Source organism: Denticeps clupeoides, chromosome 15 (genome assembly GCF_900700375.1).
Source record: "Denticeps clupeoides chromosome 15, fDenClu1.1, whole genome shotgun sequence".
In the NCBI taxonomy this organism is placed as follows: Eukaryota; Metazoa; Chordata; class Actinopteri; order Clupeiformes; family Denticipitidae; genus Denticeps; species Denticeps clupeoides.
Window position 1 is genome coordinate 9,277,159 of NC_041721.1, and position 18,174 is coordinate 9,295,332.

Below are 18,174 nucleotides of genomic sequence, written 5' to 3' on the forward strand. Positions count from 1 at the left end.
CTCCGTGTGGACACAAGACCAGGAAGGACATACATTTTACAGTTTTGGAGAAAAACGTTCTCGTGTGGACATGGCCTGCAGGGGGACAGTCCCTGTAACTACTAATTATAAGGGCATCTTGATAAATGCCGTAAATGTAAACCATGGTGTTTATTCTGACTTTTATTAGATTGATTATCATTAACTGACCACTGATTGAAGATCTAAGGCAATAAGCAAGTCTGAAACATAATTAAGTCAATTAAAGTCATTGTTAGAGCCAGCTCGAGAGAAAACTATTTTGTTTTTTTAAATAATAGAGCATAAAAAGAGAGCAAAGAGCAAGAATCTGACTCCTGAAGGATCTAAGCTTATCTAAGAACCCTGGTCATTTATTACATTCACAGTTGTGGTAAACTGACCACCATCACAGGCCAGGCACAGTCTCTACGAAACATGAAGGGGTGCTGGGGGTCATAACCTCTACCTCCTCCTGTCATTCAATACAACTGCAGCATAAGAGCGCCCCCTGCTGGTCACTTACTCACTTTCAGGAACCACGTCACACAACTATTATATATAACAGTAAATTTGGGTACATTTTCTTCATGCTATTGTATATCCATGATTCATCATCTTAAATATGTCATTTGTCATTTGCAAGTTAATTTAATAGTTACACTGAGCAAATCCACACACACTGCTCACTGAATGTTCACTGTGATCACAAATGACTTTCATTTCATTTACCTTCACTTCAATCATCTTACAGATTTCATTTGTATTGCTGTTATGTATTTGGTATAAGAAAATTTAGAATTGACTAATTGGTTATAAGTGTTAAAATTACATTCACCGGGCACGTTATTAAGCATTTGTGAATACAAAAAGTTAATCAGCCAATCACATGGCTGTAAATCAGTGCGTTTAACATTCCGGACGTTGGGACACGTGCTGGCGTCTCCGACCCATCAGGTGGCGCCACCATCGCAATTGTCTCTCACGTGTTTCCATTTTCCGTTTTATTTAGATTTTTAATTTATGGAAAGTTCATATAAGTAATTATGACTAAACATATATTTTAGCCAAAACTGTTCAGCAATTTTTTTACTTGTAGTCCGTGTGTTAGGATGTGTGCATTATGTTGAGAAGTTCTTTGAAGCACCCCGAGTTCCATTGTCTGGTTGGCTAAAAGTTAATATGGGCTTCCCAAAAAATCCAGGGGTTCCATGGTGGCCCCATGTGGGCAAACCCAGTTGGGCTTTAGGTGGGCCCTAGCTTAAACCTACATGGGCCTTGTGGACGCAAATGTTCCATCAAGTTCCACCAGTGTATAGTTCAGGTTTGGGGACAAAATGTATTAAATCAATATACAAAAGTTACACATATTTCTTGTGCTAGTTTTAGACAGATTTATTAATTAAACTGAACCCATATGGGGAGCATAAGTGGTCCCTGATTTACCCAGCGTCATGAAAAAGACCAAGATTAACTTCACTGGTTTTTCACTTTTAATGTTAAAGTTGAGTGTTACTGGCTCTGTTCGGCTTGCAGAACCTTAAAAACTGAACAAATTCTTGCAATTTTCTTACAATTTCTTGAATTTTGCACCAATTGGGAGTTGTAACAAAAATTTCAGCACTGATAGAAGTGTGTAATGTATTTAAAAATCGATCTGTATTAAATACTCTCGTTGGTTCTAATCATGTGTCAAATGCAATGATGTATTAACCTAGAGCAATGAAAAAAAGTCACTATAATCCTCTTAGTAACATCGTCACTGTGAATCACTTATTGATATGAGGATTAAACTGATAAACAAGCTTAACCAATTTAAAACAGAAAAGCCAGTGAGGTCCATGTTGGTTTGAGTGTTTTACATGACGATGGGTAAATCAGGGTAAATACTGCTCTTTATATAGGTTCAAATTAAGGTGGGGGTTAATATGGACCATCTGGACAAGTTACTTGGGAAGGGCGGAGTCACTGTAATTTAAAAGTAATCATAGATTGAGACAAAATGAACTATCCGAAGCATTAAAGTACCCTGGTGGTTTTGCCGTGGAAATACAAGGAGAAGTAATGAAATCACCAACAAAAGATTTTTCAGCTTCTTAAAGGAACATGTTACTTAAACTACAAGCAGAACAACCAGCACACAGAGAAAAGCCAGTGAGGTCCATGTCGGCCCAAGTGTTTACCCAAGTGGGTAAATCAGGGCAACGTTTCCTCCCCATCTCGGCTTGCCCACATGGGGCCACCATGGAACCCTCAGACAAAATGAACTGGGACCCAGTTGGGCAGATGACACCAGCCTATTTACATATTTGGGTGTGTGTATATGGGTATATAGTTTGGGTATATATTTTATATATAGTATTATGTATGTGTGTGTGTGTGTGTGTGTGTGTGTGTGTGTGTAAATACACACGTGGTCCCCGTTTTCCACGAATGTATATGCTTTTAACGCGTTAACATGAATCTGCCCACTGTAACGCATTACTTTCTTACAGTATATTTATACTTGACGCGTTCTTAGCAACCACATAACACGGACCTGAAAATCATCTAAAATGAGACAAATGCATGAAAACAGCGCCCCTAGGGTCACAAGATACGACGGTTACAGAAAATAGGTGTAACACGTGTTCGCCGGCCTATCCCGCCATGCATTGCGGTCCTTAGTTTGCCTATCTTGAAAAAAAAATCTTTAAAAAGTACACCGGTCTCCCTCAGCTCGGATCAGCTAAATCGCGCGTTTTCCATGTTAAAATTCTGGGGCTCGCCGTCGCTGCGGCGGCGTCGAAGAAACCCGCCGTCCCCGTGATGTGTAGGGCGCGGAGTCGGGCCGCGCCGCCTCTCCGTTGTCCGGCAGCTTTGCGCAGTGGCAGTATCGTAGCCCATGAGGTTTATCCGAGGCGCGATTATTGCTAGTTGAAAACTTTACCCAATACCCCGTCATGACGACTTGAAATATAGTCGGCATTGGCAATTTTTGACGGTCTCCAAGGAGACTGATAATTGGTGAGAATTGCAAACGAAGTTCACGAAAGGTTTTATAGAAATAATTTTAGCTTATATGACATACGGTTATATTAATAGTTCATGACGTGATTCTTTATTCTCTTATTCTAGATCAATCGGATCACGTTGCGAAGTGTCGTTGTTCCAGTAACAAAAGTCCATTAAATACTTGGACGTAGTTTCGCGCCTCTTGTATGTCGCTTTGTATAAAATCGTCTGCCAGGTAAAGCAAGTAAAGAGACGCAGAGCTGCTCGACCCGCTTGTTCCCAGGAGGCCAGGCGGGGAGAAGACGCGCCGGGGGCGGGAGCATCAAACCGCCCGCCGTCCCCGTGATGTGTAGGGCGCGGAGTCGCGCCGCGCCGCCTCTCCGCTGTCCGGCAGCTTTGCGCAGTGGCAGTATCGTAGCCCATGAGGTTTATCCGAGGCGCGATTATTGCTAGTTGAAAACTTTACCCAATACCCCGTCATGACGACTTGAAATATAGTCGGCATTGGCAATTTTTGGCGGTCTCTAAGGAGACTGGTACCCGGTTCAAAATAAAATTGAACAGATGTTAAATGGAATCTTTAGTCCGATGTATGTGCTGATGTAAAGCATGCGGTGCCCGTAAGATCTCTCTGGTATCGTGTGGAGTTATTGCAAATCTCCGGTGCGCAGGAGCGGCTTTACGGTAACCCGGTTTGAACGGCCGCGGACGGGAAGACGGTATCCTGTCGTTCCGAGCGCTCGTTTCTCTGTTCCGGTCCAGCGACAGAGCGTCGCGGCGGAATGATAAGCGAGCAGCCCGTTTTACCGGGAGGCCCACCGGCACGTTCACGTGGCATCAAAAAAATCCTGCGCGCTTTTATAAGTGTTACGGTACGTCCGTGACGTGTTCGTGTACTTCCTCTTTTTTTGTTAATAGGATCGCGTTGTAAACCCTCAGCGTTCCATTAACGAAAGTCCAATAAATACGCGGACGTGAATACGACTGCGTAAACGTTGCGTTACGCGAACGTCTCGTCCGCTCGACGCGCTTCTTCTCCGCGCCACGTGTCCGCAGCAGCCCCGGGAATGGCGACTGTTCGCAAGCGACCCAGGAGGCCGAACGGGGAGAAGACGCACATCGCCGCGCTGATCCTCGCCAGGGGAGGGAGTAAAGGAATCCCCCTGAAGAACATCAAAATGCTCGCCGGCGTCCCGCTCCTCGGCTGGGTTCTCAGGGCCGCCGTGGACGCCGAGGTGTTTGACAGGTACCCCGAAATCGCTTCCACGCGGCTACGCGTTCACAGCGTGGACGTGGCGTTTCAACCCTTCGTGGTTTCGTTTTTCTTTCCTTCTGTCGTCAAAGCATCTGGGTTTCTACTGACAATGACGAAATCGAGAAAGTGGCGAGGGCCTGGGGTGCCAGGGTCCATCGGCGGACTCCGGAGGTGTCCAAAGACTCCAGCAGCTCGCTGGACACAATTCAGGAGTTTGCCAGTAAGAACCCAGGTACGTTCATCCATGCTCGGATGGGGAAAAAACGTCGTGCAAACCTCTAGAAGTTATATATTTTTTTATCTTTCTAATCTTCTTTTGTGTTAGAATTAAATAATGTGTAATTAGGAATATTTATTTGATTTTAGATTGGATACATGGAGGGAAAAACCAATGACAATACAACAATACACTTCCAGCCTTATGCACCTGCTAACATTTTGCACATTCCTGCACATTTTGCACATGTTTGTCTTGTGTGTCCTGTTAGAAATATCCATCATATCCACTTACCAGCATCCTACATGATGTTGTCCAGTTATGGCCTGTTCATTGTACAGAAAAGTTTCGCGTTAATATTTGGTGTGTTTATGGATGTAATGAGGATTTTTTTCCCCCGCTGTCGACAGAGGTTGACCTCATCTGTAACATCCAAGCCACGTCACCCTGCCTGCACCCTCACCACCTCAAGCAGGCAGTCAGCATGATGACAGAAGAGGGTTGCGATTCAGTTTTCTCAGTGGTTCGCAGGCACCACTTTCGCTGGCTGGAGGTTAAAAAAGGAGGTAAAATAGCTGCTTTACTCATGCACTCTTGATTCTGCAGAAGCTTTAGTTTGTTTCTTGGTTGAATACTTTTATTTTATTTTTTCTTTTACACTGAAGATGGCAAGAGCACGAAACCCTTGAATCTTGAGCCCAGCAGGAGGCCCCGACGTCAGGACTGGGATGGGGAGCTGTGTGAAAATGGCTCTTTCTACTTTGCTACAAGGGAACTGGTTGAGAAAGGCCTCCTACAGGCAGGTAGTGCTTAATAAGTAGAAAGGGGATATTAGGCACTAAAAGTACTAAACATTGTTGCTGGTTTGGTATGTATTGCAATTCCATAAATGGTTTTATAATCACTTTAAAACCGTGAACCATTTTAAGAGTCGTACATGTAAAGCTTTATTCAATGGCTGCTCAATTTAATTAAATGTCGGAAAGTTCCTCCTTAGAGAAGGTTTGTGTGTGTTTGTGAGAGAGAGAGAGAGAGAGAGAGACCCAAACGCGAACGTATGTGATGCAGATTTTTAACCTTTTCCTGTCTTCCAGGGGGGTAAGGTTGCATACTATGAGATGCCGGCTGAGTACAGTGTGGACATTGATATTGACATTGACTGGCCAGTGGCAGAGCAGCGAGTGCTCAGGTATGATCGTTTTCTAATTTAAAATAAACGATGGCGAATATCAGTTCAGAACTGGATAGTGCTGCACGATTAATCTAATCGTAATCGAGATGTCAGTCTGTGTGATTACATGAGTACATGGATTGAATCGGCAACATATCACTCATTCTCTCAAAGTTTGCGAGCTGACTGAAGTCTCACTTCAGTCGAATGTGACGTGTTTGGTCACATGACTTTCGATTCGGTTCAATGGAGACCTCAGATTCGTGACTCGCATAGACATATGGGTACACGTAGGTCAACGTCACCGCCATATTGCGATGGGCTCTGCTGTGGCGTGACGCATATACATGTCTATGGAGAGAAGTGCATAAAAATGCCTCACTCTTGTGCTGCTTGGGGCTGTACAAACCGCTGTACGCTCCAAACCAGATCCTGGGGGATTACATTTCATAGGTAAGGCTTGACCATTGTTTTGAATATATTTGGCCATTATAAAATCCCATTTTATAAGTCTTAACCTTAGCTAAGCTAGGCTAAGCTAGCGAAGCTATGCATTCCGGTGTTTAAGTCAGCCTCCAAACAACGTTTTGGCTAAACGTAGGCATTAACTATTTAGACTGTTCTTAGACTGTTTAGTTAACTTTTCTCAAATTTTGAAGGTTTTCTAAAGAAATTCACCTCAGTTTACAAATCTTAACCTTAGCTAAGCTAGCAAAGCTATGCATCCCTGTGTTCAAGTCAGCCTCCAAACAACGTTTTGGTTAAACGTAAGAACTATAATACGGGATTTTATAATGGCCAAATATAATCAAAACAGTTGTTTAGCCTTACCAGGGTTTGTCGTTCGACAGTAATGTAAAGAGTTTTTTGTGATTATTTAATTTTGTAGAATATTGTATTTTGAAAGCACTGGGCATTTCAAGTTGTTATAAGTAGCTTGTACGTTTCACTTTGAAATTAAACATTTCACTATTAGTAATTTGTATGCGACATTTCATTGATATACAAGCAGGTGTCCTTTATCATATCGCATATTGCAATATTGATCTCAATAATTGCAATATGTCTTTTTCCCCAAATCGTGCAGCCCTAGAACTGGACTACACTGGTAGTTCGTTCCAATCAAAATGTAGAACTGGCAGAAGAGACAAAGTCATTTCTCTGCCTTCTGAGTGATCGGACCCTGACGTCTCTGTTCATGCCGCTTCTCAGAGCTGCATGATAATGCCCCAAGGCTAAGGGCATCTGAAAAGACACAACATCTACTCTGAAATGTTCCCGAAGAATGGTCAGTCTGACGCACCAGGGCGCATTCCTTCATTAAACCGTGAAGTGAGACTTACAAGAGAGGACTGTCTGCCAAATGCTGCATCCCCTAGGCTAGACAGTAAAAGCAGCATTACCGTAGGTTCGAATTGGATCCGGTGTGGGGGTGCAAGCTTTTGAATGATGGCCCACAAGCGTTTCGGGTTTTTTGTCACATTTTCCTTTCTGTTCAGGTATGGATACTTTGGGATGGACAAGCCTGAGGTGGCGCGGATGATGCTGTGCAACCTGTCCGGCTGTCTGACTGATGGACAAATGTACATGTCAGCACAGGGCCTGGAGATGATCTCCGTCAACACGAGGGACTGGATGGGCATCCGGATACTGAAGAGAGAAGACATGGCGGTAAACGTGCCCACGCTCAGCGAATGCATGTCCTTCAACTTATCGTTAGGATATTTGGAAACGAAAACACTAGAAAAGCACAAAAAATGTGACGTTATACATTCTTGCTTTTTTACGTTATAGAACAAATTTGAAGACGCGGCACTATGAAATATCACACGCGAGGTTGTGTAACTCAAAAACACAGCAAACAAGACAAAAAGTTGAAGTTTTTCCTCTCTCCAAATCAGGGAGCTTTTGCTGTGATTGCAGCATTTCACACTCTTGTCTTCTCTCCACCTTAACTTAAACAACAGGCACTTTCTTATTGTTATTGAACATCTCATGAAGTGGCTTTTGATGATTACAATAGTGAACAGAACAGCCATGAAGGTAAAAAGGGGCCATATGATGATTCTTTATTAGTCACTCAAGTGGGACATTTACATTGTCATGGCAGAAAGTGGACAGTACATTTACAGCATTTATCAGACGCCTTTATCCAGAGCAACTTACAATCAGTAGTTACAGGGACAGTCCCCCCCTGGAGCAACTTAAGGTTAAGTGTCTTGCTCAGGGACACAATGGCAGTAAGTGGGATTTGAACCCTGGTCTTCTGGTTCACAGGCGAGTGTCTTACCCACTAGGCTACTACCACCCTGTACAAGACAGTACAGATAAGAGCAGAAAAAAAAACAATAGCACAGATGACGTCGACTGTGGTGAAAGTGATTGTCATTGTGAAACACTGCAGCAGAGCACACGGTGACACAACAAAATGTGTCCTCTGCTTTTAACCATCACCCTGAGTGAGCAGTGGGCAGCCATGACAGGCGCCCGGGGAGCAGTGTGTGGGGACGGTGCTTTGCTCAGTGGCACCTTGGCGGGTCGGGACTACACCATACCAACTTTATTCATAAAGCACGTTTAAAACAACAAGGCTGACCAAGGTGCTGTACAAAACAAATACAATGCAAGTAAACTTCTGAACAAACCTACCTCATGCTTTCAAACCTTAGGAAGTTTTTATGTCAATGCAAAAATTGGCTTTCTTAGTCTGACTTGTATGACGTGTGTATCTAATCTTGTGTCGTCTACTCATACAATTGCATGGCAAGTGCTTAAATATGTATTTCTTACAAATGATAATCAGGATATCCCCATAAGTAACCCCAATTTCTATGGCCCGGCCTGTAAGACTTTTCTGGTGTGATGTTTCCAAGCGCTCTGCGGACCAGGAAATTGTCAGCATCCTGTCAGGAGCAGGATCTTAAATGACTGCTGATGAACATGTGAACCGGGGACCATTGAAGTAAGGCGTGTATCCAAATGCCCTTTCAGAAATGCTTTGTGTCTGTAGATGTTACCGATTTGACCTGTAGCTTCAGTCAAACCCAAAGTAAAGTTTAGTCATCAGATGTGCAGAGAAACAACATTGCAACATCACGTTGTGCTGTGTTGAAAGTGCCCATACAGTGGTGAAAAAAAAAAGAAGCAAACATAGTCGCTTACTCTACTCCTCATTGGAGGTTGCAGAATGGCCAGCCCCGCCCACTTTTCATTTTGTTGGCGTGAACCGCCGTCGGTGCAGTAAACGTGTGTGACTGTGTAGTACTGACCGCCCGCGCCTTGGAAGTCAGCTTTGCGCAGTGGCAGTATCGTAGCCCATGAGGTTTATCCGAGGCGCGATTATTGCTAGTTGAAAACTTTACCCAATACCCCGTCATGACGACTTAGTCGGCATTGGCAATTTTTGGCGGTCTCTAAGGAGGCTGATGTTGTGGTCTCAAATGAAAGTACTGTTTGATTTCATAGTTGCTGGTTGGAGATTACTTAATCTTATAAGAAGTATGTGAAAGCCAAAATGATCACCATGATAAGCATAATTGATAATCAATTAAGTAACCTGACTGAAGGGAGGTGAAAGTGATCACAGCGAGCGCACTCCATGCCCATTGGGGCATTAAATTAAACTGGGTGGGAGTAGCATAGCGGGTAAAACACTAGCCTATGAACCAAAAGACCCAGGTTCAAATCCCACTTACTACCATTGTGTCCCTGAGCAAGACACTTAACCCTAAGTTGCTCCAGGGGGGGACTGTCCCTGTAACTACTGATTGTAAGTCTCGATAAGGGCGTCTGATAAATGCTGTAAATGTAAATTGCCAATAGTAAATGAAAGGCTTATGATCCTTATATCCCACAATGCATTGCTTCTCAGTGGTCTCTGTGGTTTGTCTGCCTTATTGTTACCCCTTATTGTTACATTGTGCGCGTTATCTGTGTAGTTGTGTTTGTATCCCCAGCTACTGAGGACGTCACCGATCATCTACCGATAATGAGCCGATGTCGCTTGTCTCGCACCGTCGGTGCAGTAAACGTGTGTGACGGTGTAGTACTGGCCGCCCGCCCCTCAGCATTCAGCTTTGCGCAGTGGCAGTATCGTAGCCCATGAGGTTTATCCGAGGCGCGATTATTGCTAGTTGAAAACTTTACCCAATACCCCGTCATGACGACTTGAAATATAGTCGGCATTGGCAATTTTTGGCGGTCTCTAAGGAGGCTGATGTCATGGTTATAAATGAAATGAAGTTTTATGTTTGTTGGCCCAGTTGCTGGTTTGAGATTAAATAGTCTTATATGAAGTATGTGAAAGCAATAATGGTCACCAGGATTAACATAATTGATAATCTTTAAATCTGTAATCTGATTGAAGGGAGGTGAAAGTGATAACGGTGAGCACACTCCATGGCCAGTGGGACGTTAAATTGCCAATGGTAAATGAAAGGCTTATGATCCTTACATCCCACAATGCATTGCTTCTCAGTGGTCTCCGTGGTTTGTCTGCCTTATTGTTACCTCTTATTGTTACATTGTTACCTCTTATTGTTACATTGTGCGCGTTATGTGTGTTGTTTGTGTTTGTATCCCCAGCTATTGAGGACGTCACCGATCGTCTATCGATAATGAGCAGATGTCATGTGTCTCCTACCGTCCTTACAGTAAACGTGTGTGACGGTGTAGTACTGGCCGCCCGCCCCTTCAGAATTCAGCTTTGCGCAGTGGCAGTATCGTAGCCCATGAGGTTTATCCGAGGCGCGATTATTGCTAGTTGAAAACTTTACCCAATACCCCGTCATGACGACTTGAAATACAGTCGGCATTGGCAATTTTTGGCGGTCTCTAAGGAGGCTGATATCTGGTTGTAAGTAAAATTGATCAAGTAATTATATTGTTAGTCCCTTCAAACAAGGAATGTGCCTTCACTGTTGTTACTCTGACATGTTGGATTACTTAGTCTGTTGCACTCGTTTTAATTTATATGGACCACGTTGTTAAGTGTTGTTCCATTAATGAAATTAAATTAAATACTCATACGTCATTACGCGTCCGAGTATTTAGCCATCACAGTGGGCACTCCATGCCCATTGGGACATTAAATTAAATTGCCAATTGTAAAGGAAAGGCTTATGATCCTTACATCCCACAATGCATTGCCTCTCACCGATCTCCGTGGTTTTTCTGCCCTATTGTTACCTCTTATTGTTACATTGTTACCTCTTATTGTTACATTGTTACCTCTTATTGTTACATTGTGCGCGTTATGTGTGTTGTTTGTGTTTGTATCCCCAGCTAGTGAGGACGTCACCGATCGTCTATCGATAATGAGCAGATGTCATGTGTCTCCTACCGTCCTTACAGTAAACGTGTGTGACGGTGTAGTACTGGCCGCCCGCCCCTTCAGAATTCAGCTTTGCGCAGTGGCAGTATCGTAGCCCATGAGGTTTATCCGAGGCGCGATTATTGCTAGTTGAAAACTTTACCCAATACCCCGTCATGACGACTTGAAATATAGTCGGCATTGGCAATTTTTGGCGGTCTCTAAGGAGGCTGATGTCACGGTTATAAATGCAATTATTTTTATGTTTAGTTTGATGATAAATGAAAGGCTTATGATGTTTATGACATCATTATTAAAAGCCAAAGTTATATTAAAATGAAAATACAAACAGCAACTAGATACAGGGAGTGCAGAATTATTAGGCAAGTTGTATTTTTGGGGAATAATTTTACTATTGAACAACCATGTTCTCAATGAACCCAAAAAACTCATTAATATCAAACCTGAATGTTTTTTTAAGGAAGTGTTTAGTTTGTTTTTATTATTAGCTATTTTAAGGGGATATCTGTGTGTGCAGGTGACTATTACTGTGCATAATTATTAGGCAACTTAAAAAAAAAACAAATATATACCCATTTCAATTATTTATTTTTACCAGTGAAACTAATATAAAATCTCCACATTCACAAATATACATTTCTGACATTCAAAAACAAAACAAAAAACAAATCAGCGACCAATATAGCCACCTTTCTTTGCAAGGACACTCAAAAGCCTGCCATCCATGGATTCTGTCAGTGTTTTGATCTGTTCACCATCAACATTGCGTGCAGCAGCAACCACAGCCTCCCAGACACTGTTCAGAGAGGTGTACTGTTTTCCCTCCTTGTAAATCTCACATTTGATGATGGACCACAGGTTCTCAATGGCGTTCAGATCAGGTGAACAAGGAGGCCATGTCATTAGTCTTTCTTCTTTTATACCCTTTCTTGCCAGCCACGCTGTGGAGTACTTGGACGCATGTGATGGAGCATTGTCCTGCATGAAAATCATGTTTTTCTTGAAGGATGCAGACTTCTTCCTGTACCACTGCTGGAAGAAGGCGTCTTCCAGAAACTGGCAGTAGGACTGGGAGTTGAGCTTGACTCCAACCTCAACCCAAAAAAGGCCCCACAAGCTTTCAGCCTTTCTTGTGTTGGCCATGTCTCTGAGTATTGCACACCTTGTGCTTTTGGGCACTCCAGTGATTGTTGCAGCTCTAAAATATGTCCAAACTGGTGGCAAGTGACATCTTGGCAGCTGCACGCTTGACTTTTCTCAGTTCATGGGCAGTTATTTTGCGCCTTGGTTTTTCCACACGCTTCTTGCGACCCTGTTGACTATTGCTGCATCCCTCTGCAAGATATCTCACTATTTTTTTACTTTTCTGAGCCTGTCAAGTCCTTCTTTTGACCCATTTTGCCAAAGGAAAGGAAGTTGCCTAATAATTATGCACACCTGATATAGGGTGTTGATGTCATTAGACCACACCCCTTCTCATTACAGAGATGTACATCACCTAATATGCATAATTGGTAGTAGGTTTTCGAGCCTATACAGCTTGGAGTAAGACAACATGCATGAAGAGGATGATGTGGACAAAATACTCAAAAATACTACGACAAAAATACTACGATGTTGATGAGTGTCACCCACCGTCACAGCAGTGAACTGTACTGGCCGCCTGCAGATTGGGGACCATCTTTGCACAGTTGCAGCCGGTGACATTTCTTATTTGCAGGCATTTGTCAATACTCTGCCTTGAAAAAGTGACATATAGTTTACAGTGGTGATTCTCAGTAGTCTCTGAGGAGGTTGGTGTCATGTTTTATATAATGTGTTTATTGAAGATATTATTGTATAGAATTTCCATGTTCAATTTTTTCTCAGATATCAAAGAGAAATTTGCTTGTGTGCTTATCAAGCTTAATTTGTAGTAGGGATTTCCTTTTTATACCTGATACCAAGTATATATTTACCAGTCAGATACTGATATTTCATGCATAAAATAAATTTGATAGGAAAGTCGAACTTAAAAGTGTGTGTCCCGCGTGTCCGTGAGATTTTCTTGGTTAGAGGCACGAACCATGCTGGCGCCGCCCCTTTCTGGTGACGCCACCGAGCCACGTTGGCGTGGGAGGAGCAGTATTTCCACCGGCACGTTTACTTTTAGTTGTAACGTGGTACAGAAATAAAATCTCGATACAATTGTGGTAGTATCGATCCAATAGTGATATCAACTCGATATAGATAGTATCGATATTTAGGATGTACCTTTTTTTTTGTAACCTGATCCCTAACCTCAGCCTTACATCCCACAATGCATTGCCTCTCACTGATCTCCGCGGTTTTCTGCCTTATTGTTCCCTCTTATTGTTACATTGTTACCTCTTATTGTTACATTGTTACCTCTTATTGTTACATTGTGCGCGTTATCTGTGTAGTTGTGTTTGTATCCCCAGCTACTGAGGACGTCACCGATCATCTACCGATAATGAGCCGATGTCGCTTGTCTCGCACCGTCGGTGCAGTAAACGTGTGTGACTGTGTAGTACTGGCCGCCCGCCCCTCGGAAGTCAGCTTTGCGCAGTGGCAGTATCGTAGCCCATGAGGTTTATCCGAGGCGCGATTATTGCTAGTTGAAAACTTTACCCAATACCCCGTCATGACGACTTGAAATATAGTCGGCATTGGCAATTTTTGGCGGTCTCTAAGGAGGCTGATAATTTGTGAGAATTGCAAACGAAATTCACGAAAGGATTTTTATGAATGATTTTAGCTTATATGATATACGGTTATATTAATAGTTCATGACGTGATTCTTTATTCTTTTATTTTAGGTCAGTCGGATCACGTTGCGAAGTTTCGTTGTTCCAGTAACAAAAGTCCATTAAATACTTGGACGTAGTTTTGCGCCTCTTGCAAGTCGCTTTGTATAAAAGCGTCTGCCAGGTGACGCAGAGCTGCTCGACCCGCTTGTTCCCAGGAGGCCAGGCGGGGAGAAGACGCGCCGGGGGCGGGAGCATCAAACCGCCCGCCGTCCCCGTGATGTGTAGGGCGCGGAGTCGGGCCGCGCCGCCTCTCCGCTGTCCGGCAGCTTTGCGCAGTGGCAGTATCGTAGCCCATGAGGTTTATCCGAGGCGCGATTATTGCTAGTTGAAAACTTTACCCAATACCCCGTCATGACGACTTGAAATATAGTCGGCATTGGCAATTTTTGGCGGTCTCTAAGGAGGCTGGTGTCGTGGTTATAAATAAAGTAGCTTTACATGGTTATTCGGGATCATGTGAAGGTGAAGTGACTGTTATTGTGGAAAACGAAACGTGCCCTCGCGTTTTACCATCACTCTTGGTGAGCAGCGGGCAGTCGTGTGTTGAAATTTGGTCACCTCTCCTGATGTTTGTCCTCACTGCGCATGTGCGACCGCGGAGTCGAAGCGTGTGGCTACCCGGTAGCCATCATGGTTCGACCTAAACACAACCTTAACCCTAACGCCTGCCCATGCGCAGTCCAACGTTTTGACGTTTATCATGACCGGAACGACAGAGGAAAAAAAGAGAAAATGTACATAATGATAAATCAAAGGAAAGTTTTTTTTTTTTTTTTTTTTTTTTTTGGATTGTGTGTCCGGGTTCTTCTACAGTCGGACAGTGCCGTTTGTGTTGTTTAAATTGTACATATCGCAGATGGAGGTGTAGAAAGTCTTTCTCTTTTTATTTCTTTTCGTTCAGGTGGTCGTGATTTCTTCCCCCGATGATCCTGTTCCGAAGGCTTTGGAGGAGAAATTCAGGCAAGCAGGCTGTGAGATAATTCACAGCGAGAACAAGTTGGAAGATGTGGAGAGGCTGATGAAGGAAAAAGGTCTTGATTGGAAAGAGGTGGCCTACATGGGTAAATTTTTAAAAATGCTTTTCTTAAATAATTTTTTTTTTGTTAAGTTTCATATGGTTGGGCAATTTTTTGTCTATTTATATTTATGACCGTGCATATTTTCATAGAAATTCAAGCAGTTCAACTTCTTGTTATAGTCTGAACTAAAACATAGAATAAATAAACAATTCTGGTTCGCCTATGAACCAGAAGACCACAAAGTCACAGGTTCAAACCCTTATTACTACCATTGTGTCCATGAGCAAGACTTAACCCTGTCTCCATAGGGTCTGCCCCTGTAACTATGTTACTCTGGATAAGGGTGTAAATCTAAAAGAAACCATGGAATCCATTTATAAACTGTTATATCAGCTGAACACATTTACATTTACAGCATTTATCGGACGCCCTTATCCAGAGCGATTTACAATCAGTATTTACAGGGACAGTCCCCCCCTGGAGCAACTTAGGGTTAAGTGTCTTGCTTAGGGACACAATGGTAGTATGTGGGATTTGAACCTGGGTCTTCTGGTTCACGAGTGTGTTACCCACTAGGCTACTACCACCCACCTACCTCTACCTCTGGAATAAAAGGTACCTCTGGCATTGCTTGCTGTAGGATGAACCCCTGACCAATTAGGCTCCTCCCACAGGGTCCTGGTTCAAGTCACTCACCCTGGGACCAGCAAAACAGACCCAGACCATCACACTTCCTCCTCCATGTTTAACAGTGTATGTCACATACAGAGGAACCATCCCTTTGCCTACTTAAGTAGAAAAATCCTGGGTCATGAACCAAAGATTTTTTTTTTTACATTTGCATTTATCAGACACCCTTATTCAGAGCGACTTACAATCAGTAGTTACAGGGGCAGTGCCCCATTGAGACACTCAGGGTTAAGTGTCTTGCTCATGGTAGTAAGTGGGATTTGAACCTGGGTCTTCTGGTTTAAGTAGCTGTGTTTCATGACCTAGACAAGCCTGTTTTACTTATTCTGACATCTTAGAAATAGATTTCTTGTTTTATTATCAAGCTGTCAGCTCACAGAATCTTGCCTTCTAATGTAGCTTCAGGTCTGCCAGACCTCTTCCTGTCAGAGCTTCCCCAGGTCCTGAGTGCATTTTGATGGTGAAACCCACTGACATAGTTAACCCACTTCTTGATCCATAGGAGGCTTTTTTTTAAAATGTGCATTTTATATCAGTTATAATTTTATTCCTTAATTAAAATGTCTTCTCCTCCAGGAAATGATGAATCTGATGTGGAGTGCCTGAACCTGGCTGGTCTGAGTGCAGTACCCCAGGATGCCCCTGTGGTGGCCCTCAATGCCACCAAATACGTCTGTCACTGTGCAGCAGGACGTGGGGCTGTCAGGGAGTTTGCAGAGCACATACTGCTGCTGAAGAAGAAGGCCAAATACCAGATGGAGCAGGACCACATCGCTGGAAACGCTTCCTGATCCCCGCCTAGTGCCTATGTATGTTGCTTCTGTGCAACAGTGATCAACATGCAGTGTCCGAGGGCTGTGGTTTGAGTGAAGGAACTAAAAATGACTGCTCCTTTGCACACTGTAGCATTTTATTATTGACTACATGTCGCTGAAGAATCATTTTAAATTATCTTACATTATTTATGTATTTTAGTTAATTCATTCCGTAGTTTACATGCTTTGTGTTTTGTCTGCTTCCACTATCCAGGCGTAGTATCTTACCCCCCCATAAGTCAAGTCATCCCCTATTCGCATTTGTATGTAGTTCACAAGAAAAATTGCTTGCTGCAGAGATCTGCGTATCTTTACAAATTCTACAAAAATATATGCGGTAAACACATTTCGAAGGAGCTTTTCTGATATATCTGTTCATCTTTACATCTTGAAAATATAAATGTTTTCTTGAAGGTCCTTATGAATTATTAGATGTTAGCAGACAGAATGGAGTTTGGTTTAAAATCATGGTTAAAGGGTTGTGAGTCAGATGTTGGGTACTGGAATTATTAGGTGTAATATGTTTTATGTTTACTTCCATTCAGACAATGATTTTATTATTCGTGTGTGCTTTGTAATTTTTTACGGTTTTCATGGTGGATATAAATTAAACTTTTGAATGATTTTTTTTTATGAATCTAAATGTTCAGCACATTTATTAATGCACATTCTGGTGTTGATTCCCTTTTGACGTGTAAGGTTTTTAAGTTCTACTGACTGACCACAAGATGGCAGTGTCATGCTGCAAATGCAAAACAGCAGTGACCCTGAAGGATCTACTGTTAAAAGACTACAAGTGCATGGACCTTTTTGTTTGTGCTGAGATGTTCTTTTGCGTCTTTTAAAATACATTAAAATGCAATTAAAAGTGAGTGAGCGCTTCATCATGTTTTCTTGTTTTCGCTGGGTTCATGGGATCGGGTAAAGTGGCAACTAGTGAGTTTTTTTGTTCCTCACACCCATTCTGACTGGGATTAGATCCCAGTATTTGGAAGTGTATGTAATTCGCTGTTGAATGGTATCACGAAACTGGTCATTCTGAAACTATTTAACGACCAGGAATGAAAATGTTAGTGTGAGCAGAGTTCACACTTCCTTGGTAACCATGCAACACCTTTTCAAAGGCTGATAAACCCTATTAAGCCCTATGTTAAACCCTGGCTCTAGCGTCATTTCCCTAGTTGATCGCTGATTTGAGAGGATGGAGAGGTTTTTTTTGTGGGTGTGTGTGTTCTGTGACGTGTGATCTTTTGGTAGAAGTGCACCAGTGGCACCCATAATGTTTCTAATTAAACCCTCTCCAGTCTTTTCATTTATAGCACATCTTAATCTTGCCACCCCGGGAGTGAGGGGACGAAGTCAATTAAATTGATTGAGGAGGATGCTGTATACTGCATTATCAGTGCAGGTCTCCACTGCAGAGAGATTCATATACACACACACACAACAAAATGTTTGCAAAATCTGCTGTCGATAAGTGGTATAGTGCAAAAAAAAAAGTTGTTTCCTGTTTGATAGAGCAAACTCATAATTACTGTGCCAAGAAGCCTCATTAAAATCTTTCTCTCAAGTGTATGTTTTCCTGTCTAAACCTTATCAGTTCCAATCAGCTTTATAATTCTAAAAAAAGCATTGTTAATTATCATTTTCAAATACCCAGGTCTGTAATAATTATTACGTGTTGCCAATGCCAATTACGTGCTCTGTATGGAAATCCTCACTGACATACAGAAAAAGTTATTTGTGGGACAGCAACAGGACATGATACAGTGCACCACTTATCTTATGTTACTGCTTTAATCCTTCGTGGATTTTTTTCTCTAGAATTCTACCCACAATACCCCGTAATGACAACATGAAAAAAAATTAATTGA

At 42.6% G+C, this 18,174-nt stretch overlaps 1 protein-coding gene and 8 non-coding genes across 9 annotated transcripts; all 9 read left to right on the forward strand.

Moving 5' to 3' along the window:
• The first annotated feature begins 2,852 nt into the window (after positions 1-2,852).
• On the forward strand, positions 2,853-2,993 carry LOC114765439 (U4 spliceosomal RNA). The gene has a single exon (XR_003742627.1). It is a non-coding gene; the product is annotated as a U4 spliceosomal RNA (small nuclear RNA).
• A 390-nt stretch (positions 2,994-3,383) lies between these two features.
• LOC114765434 (U4 spliceosomal RNA) lies at positions 3,384-3,524 on the forward strand. Its single transcript, XR_003742622.1, has one exon. It is a non-coding gene; the product is annotated as a U4 spliceosomal RNA (small nuclear RNA).
• Positions 3,525-3,849: 325 nt separating this feature from the next.
• On the forward strand, positions 3,850-17,172 carry cmasa (cytidine monophosphate N-acetylneuraminic acid synthetase a). Its single transcript, XM_028955094.1, has 8 exons — positions 3,850-4,237; positions 4,336-4,478; positions 4,874-5,029; positions 5,129-5,262; positions 5,558-5,652; positions 7,134-7,305; positions 14,678-14,837; positions 16,062-17,172. The coding sequence occupies exons 1-8, from the start codon at positions 4,059-4,061 to the stop codon at positions 16,274-16,276; spliced, it is 1,254 nt and encodes a 417-aa protein (XP_028810927.1). The 5' UTR covers positions 3,850-4,058; the 3' UTR covers positions 16,277-17,172.
• On the forward strand, positions 8,923-9,056 carry LOC114765442 (U4 spliceosomal RNA). Its single transcript, XR_003742630.1, has one exon. It is a non-coding gene; the product is annotated as a U4 spliceosomal RNA (small nuclear RNA).
• On the forward strand, positions 9,707-9,847 carry LOC114765435 (U4 spliceosomal RNA). Its single transcript, XR_003742623.1, has one exon. It is a non-coding gene; the product is annotated as a U4 spliceosomal RNA (small nuclear RNA).
• Positions 10,336-10,476, forward strand: LOC114765440 (U4 spliceosomal RNA). Its single transcript, XR_003742628.1, has one exon. It is a non-coding gene; the product is annotated as a U4 spliceosomal RNA (small nuclear RNA).
• Positions 11,035-11,175, forward strand: LOC114765436 (U4 spliceosomal RNA). Its single transcript, XR_003742624.1, has one exon. It is a non-coding gene; the product is annotated as a U4 spliceosomal RNA (small nuclear RNA).
• Positions 13,524-13,664, forward strand: LOC114765437 (U4 spliceosomal RNA). Its single transcript, XR_003742625.1, has one exon. It is a non-coding gene; the product is annotated as a U4 spliceosomal RNA (small nuclear RNA).
• LOC114765438 (U4 spliceosomal RNA) lies at positions 14,041-14,181 on the forward strand. The gene has a single exon (XR_003742626.1). It is a non-coding gene; the product is annotated as a U4 spliceosomal RNA (small nuclear RNA).
• Positions 17,173-18,174: the final 1,002 nt, after the last annotated feature.

Bases quoted from the DNA above. Each gene is read 5' to 3' on its own strand.
- cmasa (XM_028955094.1), top strand. From the start codon at position 4,059: ATGGCGACTGTTCGCAAGCGACCCAGGAGGCCGAACGGGGAGAAGACG. The intron at 5,030-5,128 runs GTAAAATAGCTG...TTTACACTGAAG, and splicing joins GCTGGAGGTTAAAAAAGGAG to ATGGCAAGAGCACGAAACCC. The intron at 5,263-5,557 runs GCAGGTAGTGCT...CCTGTCTTCCAG, and splicing joins TTGAGAAAGGCCTCCTACAG to GGGGGTAAGGTTGCATACTA.